Below are 9,352 nucleotides of genomic sequence, written 5' to 3'. Positions count from 1 at the left end.
TGTGTGCTGGTAGACTCCTCTGTGTTTCTTTTTAACTTCCTTTGGCATTTTGGCCAAACACTCAGGGACTATCCTCCAGCACTTCTTGGTCTTAGACATCATCATCATCATTATTCTTATCCTTATCATCATCCTCCAGAGGTGACTTTTCCAGTCGTTCCGTGCAGGCTCTTGTTCCTCCTCTCCCTCCTGGAGCCCGGACTGGTCGGAGCTGATTTCAGGGCAGCTTTCCGCTGTCGCCCAGCGCGCCGGGAGGGTTCGCGGGTGGGTGACACGTCCCCCCGGTGCCGGAGCGCCCTGCCCGGTGCCCGGGGGGGGCCGGGCCGGAGGAGGCGGCGGCGGGGGCGGGCGCAGGGCGAGAGGGGCCGGCCCAAGGGCCGCGCTACGTGTCGCCGAGCCCTTATAGCCCCGGCCCGCCCGGCCCTGCGCGCCGCCCGCACCATGTCGAGCCGGGAGCACACGGTAGGGACGCGCCGGGGCCGGGCGGGGGGTCCCTGCCCAGACCGCTCTGGATCCCCGTGGGCATCCAGCGCCTCCGGGAGCCGGGACGTCCCGCCTGGGGAGGGACGGCAGAGCATCACCCCAGGGGTGGCGAGGATGGGAGGAGGACGCTCTTGGCACCGGGCAGGGGCGTGCCCGGCCATCCCGCGGGTTGGCCGCGCATCCCTGCGGGGATCCCCCGCACCTGCCCCGCGGTGCCACGAGCTGCCGCGACATCCATCCCCCGCGGAGGCGGCGAGAAGGCTGAGCCTCGCTCCTTGGGTGGCTTTTTGGGCGTCCTCTGCCCCGCTCCCACCCGGGGGAAGAAAGCCCGGCGAGCCCCTCGCCGCCACCGATGGGCTCCCAGCGCCCCGCAGAGCCGGTGCTTTAAAAATATAACGCGCGCAGAGCGATGAAAAAATAAGCATCGCCAGGGCAGAGTTCAGTTAGAAATTAAAATTGCAAATCGCAGCCGCAGCCAGAAGTCGCTTTCCGCTTGCCAGCTGCCCTCTCTCACTTCTCGGATTTGGGATGCGAGCCCCGGGTCCCTCCGGCTGCGCCATACGTTTTCCAGGTTTTAAATCAGAACCAGAAGAAATCTTGACGTAAGTCTTTCAGGCTGCTGTTGCTGGTTGGTTTTTATTTCTTTATTTTTTTTTTTTTTACTTCATCGTGCGTTTTTCAGATGCATTTTGAGCGCCCTGGTAATGTGTGCGGGTAGGAATGCAACCAAAACCACGCGGAACAAAGCGCGCCTGTGCAGCCGGGTGTTCTTGGGCACGCGAAAACCTGTGGTTTAGGGATTATTTCAGGGAGGGGAGGTGCAAGCTCTGAGCTGTGCATGGGAGTTCTGTTTATTGCTCTGTGACAGGAGGGAGGCATTACTGAACTTCCAGAATAATCCCTCTCCTTTGCCTCCACCCTTGGCTGGAAAAATGACCTTTATAAGCAAGTTTGCGGCTGACCTTTGTACGGTGACTGTCAAAACAGATCCTATCTGGGTGACAGCTGTGGGCGGATTTTCGCGTGCTTATCTGCCAGGTATCTGATGGACTGAGAAAAGGAGTGATTTCACTAATTACCGGAGGTTTTGGGGATGGTGATGAAATGGTGATGTCCCATTAGTGATCTTCCCGTCAGCCCCGGGAAGATGTGTTGCGCAGAGCGTGGAGGAAGTTCTCTCCCCTCAGCAACCTCAGCGGCTTCTCGGTTTCAGCCATCTCCAGCTGATATCAAAGGCACGGGATGAGGGAGTTCCCTTTGATAGGGATCCTTTGATCAGCACGATTATTTGCATGTGCACGTGGACGATTTCTCCTGACACCTTCTGTAGCTGCAGCCAAGGCAGCTCCATTAGAAAAGGAAGACGGGACACACAATAATTTGTCCTGTTAAGATGGGTACAGCAGTGGGGATTGCCCCCTTCTTAATCCTCATTCTTTATTTTCCCAGTTACATGGGTCGTTATTACTCCTAAAAATCCTCGTTACTAATAAAATCCCAGTTTTACCACGTTTTCATGACGTGGGTGGTGTGTTAATGTTTCTCCCACAGCCCAGGTTTTGTGAGGCTGGATGTTAGCAGCGTTTTGCACCGGCTGAGAGTGTGTCAGAGCTGGGATTTGCAGGTGATGTTGATCAGCTGTGAGCCTTTGAAAGGCATAGCAGTGCCACCTGTGGCAAGATGGGCAGCTGTGCTATTTGACTGTGCTCCTCCTTTTGCAAATTGAATAATTAGAAGCCCAGGATTTAAATCCGAAATTCAGCCTGAATGCCCTCTGGAGTCTGAGGATGGTTTGAGGGTGCTTTGGTTGTATTTATTAATAGAAGCTTCTGGTAGGGTGTAGAGAAGAAAACTTGAATTTTTTTTGCTTCTGCATGTGTTGTCCTTAAAAATGAACATGGCTCCTTAATTCTGCCTTGTCTGAGGCCCCAAAACTTGGTGTGCAGGAATCTCTCTGGCTGGTTACTGTGGAAATGCTTTCTGCTCTTTGTTTCTGCTCACAACGTTGCAAGAGGCATGAAGTCCTCTGTGTGCCAGGCAGTGTCCTCCTGTTCCCAGACCTCACTGACAGAAAACATTTATTACTGACCTGTTTCAGGTCTGATTTCTGGGGGAGAAGAACGTTCTTTAACGATTAAGACCTTAAAGACTTAATGTTCCTCACACAGCCCTCCTGTGTGCTCGGTGGCAAAATGCAGCTCTCAGGAGCGAGCACACGGTGAAGGAGTTGCAGGGAGGAAGGTGGAGCTGTGGGACTGCCCTTGTTTATTGTGCGGGCTCCTGCACAGCGTGGCATTCAGGGCTGAGGGGTTCCTTTAGCTCTGTCCAAACAGCGGGCTGTTCTCCCTCCACCTGCGGCGTCCCTGGCATTTCCGCAGCTCGGCCCCGTCTCTCCCCGCCGGGCAGCGTTTCCAGGAGGACACAGATGGTGCACTGTGCTCCAGGCGAGTTTGCCGCGGAGCCCAAAGCCACAGGCACGGCCTGGGAAGGGCTGGCCCCTCGCTGGGGTGACTGCCTGCGTGGCTCTGTGTCCCTGTGGGTGCATGGAAAATGCAGCTCGATGCATCTCGTGTTATGGAGGCACTTCGAGTTCTGCCCCTGGCAGGGGAACGTCCTGAGTTTCTCTTGCAGGTGCAGAATGAGAGCCTGGTACTGAAACTGTGCCCTTTTCAGGGTGAGTGTCACAGCTTTGTGAGCCCCCTGCTCTTGTCACGGCATCTCCAGGAATCCCACTGGAGTGTGGCATCCCTCGCTTTCACCGGGATGCTGCCGCTGGAGCCTGATGGGTCACAAAGCTGTTACTTCTGCTGGTTCACGTTTGTTTGTGTAGGGCTTATGTGCAAATGGTGTGGGCTTATTGAAATTTATTTAAAGAGAAGGGAAAAAACCACAAGCTCAGATGACAAGCCTGAAGAAAGAGGCTTAGTTTCTTTGCCTAAAAACAACTCTCATGTTGAAAAAACTGGAGCCACGGGGCAGAGTTCAGATGGACTGAGTGATATCCCAGGCAGAGCAGTAGCATATGTACAGCTTCATCAATTTAATTGCTAAGCAACATAGAAGAAAAAGCTTGTTAAAAAACCCAGACCGTGTGTTTATCTCCTCTCACGCTTCCTCTTAACTATTGTCTTGAACACAAAGAGCAAAACACCTTTAAAGGTGTTTATTTTCCAAGCAGTTGTGAATAGCTCAGCTGTTCACTGACACTTGTCCAGGTGACAGTGCCCCCTGATTTCAGGGAATTAGTGTGGCTTGCTCTGGGTTGAATTACTCAAGGAAGCGTTTCTCACGTTTTATCCAGCGAGTCACAAGCCTTGTTCTTACAGCATGATTTATTTTGTGAAATGCAGTGCCTAACTCATTGCACCATGACAGTCAAAGGGGATTGTTTTCCTGCTGCTCATCACGTGCTTAGGATTTCTTGGTTTATATTATATTACTTTTTTTTTGCTTTACATCTGTTTTGTTTGAAGATCATGGAAAGGTGAGGTGATTAACTTTTGTTAACTGTAGCTCTCTCCCCTTTTCTCCTCTTTTCTTTTGAAGCCCTTTGCTATTAACAAGTTCCCTTTCCAGTCTGTTGCCCACACCGTGCTGTTTCATTCACTTGGGCTGCCCCAAGACCCTGTTCAGTAACAATATCCTGCTCTGTTGGGGAATTGCAGGGAAGAAAAGCCAGAAAAAGTTGCGGTCTTCTAAATATGAATGCCTTTTTCTTTCCATGGCTGAGCCTTGCAGGGGTTGGGGAATTAAATAACCACCTTGGTGTGGTCCAGCCCCAGAAGCTGCAAGCTGGGGACCTTGGTGGACCTTCCCCAAGTGCAGGAGGGCTTGTCTGGTGTTCCCTGGCAGTGCCGTGGCAGCAGGGTGTGTTTTCCAAGGAGCTGCATGGACAGACCATCTGCCAGGACTGCAGAAGGACGTGCACATGGAAAAGTAGAAGGGTTTTTCTGCTGGGATGGGTGGTTCCTGCCTGAACACCCCTTCCCTCTGAGGAGAGAGGCAGACGGGGCAGGCCTGATCCCTGCAACTGAGCTTGGAGGTTTTAATCTTTCGCTTTCCCAGTAGGAGCGGTGGCTCTTCAGGACATCTCCATCTCCCAGGGGTCACCAGCTGAGCTGGTGGTGCCATCTGGGGTGGTGGCTTTGAGTCAGTATGTCCCTCCTGTCCTGCTCCTGGACAAACACAGACTCCAGCCTCATCCGCCTTTCAGGATGCACAGGTGAAGTCACAGCCAGTTACAAATCCATGTCAAAACCTGTGACACGGGCAGAGGTTTCCATCCATGCCCTCCCTGGGCAGCCCCTACAAGAGCTTTGAGGCAAGATAAATGATGTTGAAGACCCCACACTACCCAGACATGTGCAGTGCAGCTGCAGCTTAGATTTAGGCCACGGGGATTTTGTTTTTCTGGAGGGTTTTCAAGAGAAACACTGGCATACTTGCTTTTTTTTTTTTTTTTTCTTTTTTTTGTTTTTACTGGGCTAATGTTGATCCTGGAGGGTGTCTCAAAATAGAAATGAAAAGACCTTGCCTATCTGAAACCAGGTGTTTTAGATAAACTTCCAGCTGTATGTGCCCCCAGAAGATAAGTGGCATGCAGGGCCTGTGTTAATGCTGGTCATGCCATGCCCTGCCTTGAGCTTGTACTTTGGTCACGCTGCTCGTACACTTTGGTATCTTAAAAAGTCCATTAAGAGGGAGGCTGTGCAGTTCAGGTTTGCATATATGAATTTTCTGTTATCGTGAGCAGGGTGACTAATGGTTATCTCTGATTGAGCTCTGAATCACAGCTGGGGGAAGTGAGAAGTAGTTCCTTAATGGCTTCACAGCTTAATAATTTCCAGGGGAAAATCTACCCCGGGTGTATCATTAACAAAAGGAGGGATGCGAAAAGCCCGGTTCAGGTGTTCTGTGTTGGGCCTGCGTCACGAAATGGGCTGTGGGAAGTTGGGATTTGCCTCTGGGGCCGGTAGTTCCTTGCTGGCCCTGCCTCCCATCCCTCACAGAGCGGTCCTTGCTCCTTTCCTTGCAGCTTGGCTCTGTTCCAGTGATATGTGTCAAAAGCTTTGTTTGCTGACTCGGTGCCAACGTGAGCTCGAGAAAGGAGTTGGTTTACATAGATTTGATTTGATTCTTGTTTTTTTTTAGATGCAGCACTTGGTGGTTTTTTGGGATAAGCTTTTTTTATGCGCTGTTGGAAAACAACCGTCCGTACCTACATTTCCAAGACTTTCTGACCTCGAGGTCTTCGCGGCCTCTCTGGCAGAACAAAATGTTTTCTTCGATATCAAACCGTTTTTTAGCTTCCCATTGTGGTGCAAAAAAGTGTGTCGGGCAGGAGGTCATTTCTCAGGCCTGCCCAGCCCTTCTGATGGGAAGATCATTAGGTTGTGCTGCCAGAGAGTGTGGGAAGAGAGGAAAAACCCCTTGTTTTAGAGGAGGGTTTTATAGAGGGCCACTGTGGGGGATCTGAGTTGTGGGTTTGCCTCTGGGAATGATGTGGATGAGTCCCCACAGCCGTGGCTGGGGCAGCTCATTGCATCTGCCCTCATCTCTGTAAAGCTGGTCTGAGAGCATGGGGATGGATGTGAGGGGTGTTGAGCTCTCAGAGGTGCAGCCTGAAGTCCAGGGGAGCTGCTCAAACGTGTGTCACTTTTATGTCTTAAATATTGTGTGGGATCTCGAGTCTTCATCTGCTGTTGGCCTTACTCTGGGCTGCTCTTCCATGGCTGTAAATTTGGGGATGATGCCACCCTTAGAGAGATACTGGGAGTTTTCATGAACTTCTGAGGGACCAATTAACATGGAAAACGTGTAACTGCCCTTCAGCAAGCCTTGGAATAGCGTGGAATGACGAAGATCTGTGCCTACACTTGGCTTAGGGAGGGATGATGGAAATGCCAGATAGCCACTCGTTCAGGAAGGGTACAACATTCTTGGTGCTGCCTTAGGCCAGGCTCTGGGTAACCCCCTGTGTGCTCATGTGATTAAAAGCCCATCTTGCAGCTCGTAGGGGTCAGATGCACAGGGAGGTGGGTCAGGAAACCTTCATCCTGCCACCTCCAAACTTGAGTCCTTCAACTTGGACGTGTCTCCTGCAGCTCGTTGTGCAGGGGGGCACATTCAGTGGTGTGACGATGAAAACAGCCCTGCCTTCATCCAGCAGAAACTCCAAGGGGACTGAGGAGGTACTGAGTGACAGGGAGGCTTGTTTGGCTCCATCTGTTGATTCCAGCAGCAACCAAGAGCGGGAGCCAGGCAAGACTTTATGGCTGGGACACCACAGTTCACTGTCCGCCCTTCCACTGATTTATGACCCGAGGTACCAGAGGCCGTGCCTCTCTTCCTGATAGCGTTGGATGAACTTTCCTTCCATGAATTCATCGTAATGATTTCTTCCAGCCAAGTGAACTTTTGCCCTCCCCATTTAACCGTGTCCCCAGCGGTGGTTCTGGCCGAGCTTCCCCGCGCTCCTTCCTCCTGCTGCTTTTGCACTTTGCAAACCTTCACAGAGTTGCTGAGGTGGAGGGAGGTCTCCTGTTGCCTGCTGGTGGCCATCCACCACTGCAGAGTCAAGTACACGGGGTTCAAGATGCCGAGTTCAAGCCTGAGAATCCAACCTGAGGCAGGGAGAGGCACGGGGAGACCCAGTCTGGGCTTGAGTCCAGCTTTTTCCTTTCATCAGGCTGCTGAGATCTCCTGTGGAGGAGAAGTGATGCAGGAGGATTAGTTCTTTTATAGAATCATGGAATCATTTAGGTTGGAAAAGACTTCTGAGATTGAATCCCCCCTGTGCCCGATGCCCCCCTTGTCCCCCAGCCCAGAGCACTGAGTGCCACGTCCAGTCCTTCCTTGGACACCTCCAGGGATGGGGACTCCAAACCTCCCTGGGCAGCCCCTGCCAATGTCTAATCAACTCTTCTGTGAAGAAATTCTTTCTGATGTCCAACCTGACCCTCCCCTGGCACAGCTGGAGGCCTCTTCCTCTCATCCTGTTGGTGGTTGCCTGGGAGAAGAGACCAATTCACCCCCGACTCCCCCCTCCTGTCAGGGACTTGCAGAGCCAGAAGGTCCCCCTTGAGCCTCCTTTTCTCCAGACTAAGCCCCCCCAGATCCCTCAGCTGCTCCTGCTGCTCCAGCCCCTTCCCCAGCTTCATTGCCCTTCTCTGCATTCGGACATATATGCATTTTAAAACCTGATGAAGCTGCTTGAAATCTTGATCCTCTGTGGCTCCCACTGCTTATGAACCACTAGAGCCTCTCTAAAGGTGCAGGATTTCTCTCCTGAGAGGGATATATTGGGCATGTTAAAAACGGATACCTTATCCACATATCACTGAGAGCTGAGCTGTGTTCAACCTGTGCTGGCTGAAAGGGTGCAAGGAGATTCTCCTTTCTGACTTAGGCCCTCTGGACTCACGTGGCATTTCTGATCAGCAGAGCTGATTGTGGTTGTGTCTTGCAATTTAGCTCAGCTGATGGTCTCCTTGCATGGTGCTTGGAGCAGGAGGGCTGGCATGTTTTCAGGGACAGGGTGCCTGTCCTGCCACGGAAGGAGGTGGGACACGAGCAGTGGCGTATTTACCATAGAGAACCACAGCCCAGTAATTAAATTCCTCAATCTCATATTCAAGTGGAAAAAAAAATTGATTACCTGTGGATGCAACTCCTACCTGGAAAGCTCTTTGATACCAAAGTTAATGTGTAGTCAAAATCTGTACCTTTGTTCTCCTTCCCTCTTGTCTGTGGAGTCTGAGGGACCGATCCTCAGTTTCCCATTCCCAAAGCTGGTTGTTTTTCTCCAGAAGAAGACAGAGAAGCATGGCCATGTGCTCTGGGTGGGTTTTCCTGGCAGGGGAGCAGTGTTTTGGTGCGGCATTTCCCAAGCAGATGCTGTTGCTCCGTGCAGGGCAGCTCAGGGCTGTCAGCCATGGCTCTGCCAGGCACAGCTGGATTTGCCAACAGGCTGCACCATCTCTGCTTTTTAACTCGTCACCTACCTTCTGGTCACCTAATTCCCTTTGGTTTAGTTTTCTGGGAGGTTAAATAGACATGCTTGATCACTTCTGTGAGTGTTCAATCCCCAAACTGTGCAAGAACATCGTTTATGTTCCTTTTTTTTTTTTTGCAAGACTTTGGCATTGAGGGTGGTCCCGCGGCCTTGGCACCATCCACAGTAGCCTTGTGACAGACCCCTGGCATCAAAGCAAGGCAGTTCTCCCTCTGCAATGTCAAACCTATTGTTTGCAAAATGAGCAGGGTTCATTTGGGAGAGATCATTCAGCAGAACCGCTCTGAATATTAAAAATTGGGCAGCCATGGAGGGATTTCGTGTTTGAATTGTTATTTTTGTCAGCGGCTGACGAGACAGCTTTGTTTGTCAAATATTTGTTGCCCCTGCAGCTGTCCCTTGGGATTCCAGGAATGAAGATGGGGAAGATTGTTTTTATAACAGCTGGCCTGGCCTTGCAAATTCATCCCGAAAATGCAGGAGCACAGGCTGACTCACTAGTTTTTCTGTGAGGAAATTAGAGTAGTGACATCATCTAATTCCGAGATAAGGGAACGCCTGAGCTGGGAGCCTTCAGAGAGGCAGATTTTAATGCCCAGCCTGCTGATTTGGACTCACACAGAGGAGAAATCACTGCCTGATGTGCCAAGTGAGCCTGGAACGTGAGCCTGATTTTGTTGATTTTTTTTTTTAAATTTATTTTTTTCTTTTCGTGCCAAGGCCGTACAGAACTTGATTGTGGCGATCCAAGCTGCGCAAATTTACGCCAAGAAAAAAATATTTGAGCAGCCATCAAAAAAACAAGGTCTTGCCAAGAGCTCAGAAATTCTTGTGGCTTAAGAGAAAAAAAAAAAA

The 9,352-nt window shown here is 51.2% G+C and overlaps 1 protein-coding gene across 2 annotated transcripts in view; it reads left to right on the top strand.

Moving 5' to 3' along the window:
• The first annotated feature begins 398 nt into the window (after positions 1 to 398).
• Positions 399 to 9,352, top strand: part of PAPSS2 (3'-phosphoadenosine 5'-phosphosulfate synthase 2) — a 24,515-nt gene continuing 15,561 nt past the window's right edge. For both annotated transcript variants that reach the window (XM_027692905.1, XM_027692904.1), the window contains exon 1: positions 399 to 462. In XM_027692905.1, the coding sequence (XP_027548706.1) occupies positions 442 to 462 (21 nt within the window). In that variant the 5' untranslated portion in view covers positions 399 to 441. The remainder of the gene's footprint in view (positions 463 to 9,352) is intronic.

Source organism: Neopelma chrysocephalum, unplaced genomic scaffold (assembly GCF_003984885.1).
Source record: "Neopelma chrysocephalum unplaced genomic scaffold, ASM398488v2 Primary Assembly neopelma1_89, whole genome shotgun sequence".
Classification (NCBI taxonomy): Eukaryota; Metazoa; Chordata; class Aves; order Passeriformes; family Pipridae; genus Neopelma; species Neopelma chrysocephalum.
The sequence above is the reverse complement of the archived record's forward strand: the minus strand, read 5'-3'. Positions and strand labels throughout refer to the sequence as shown.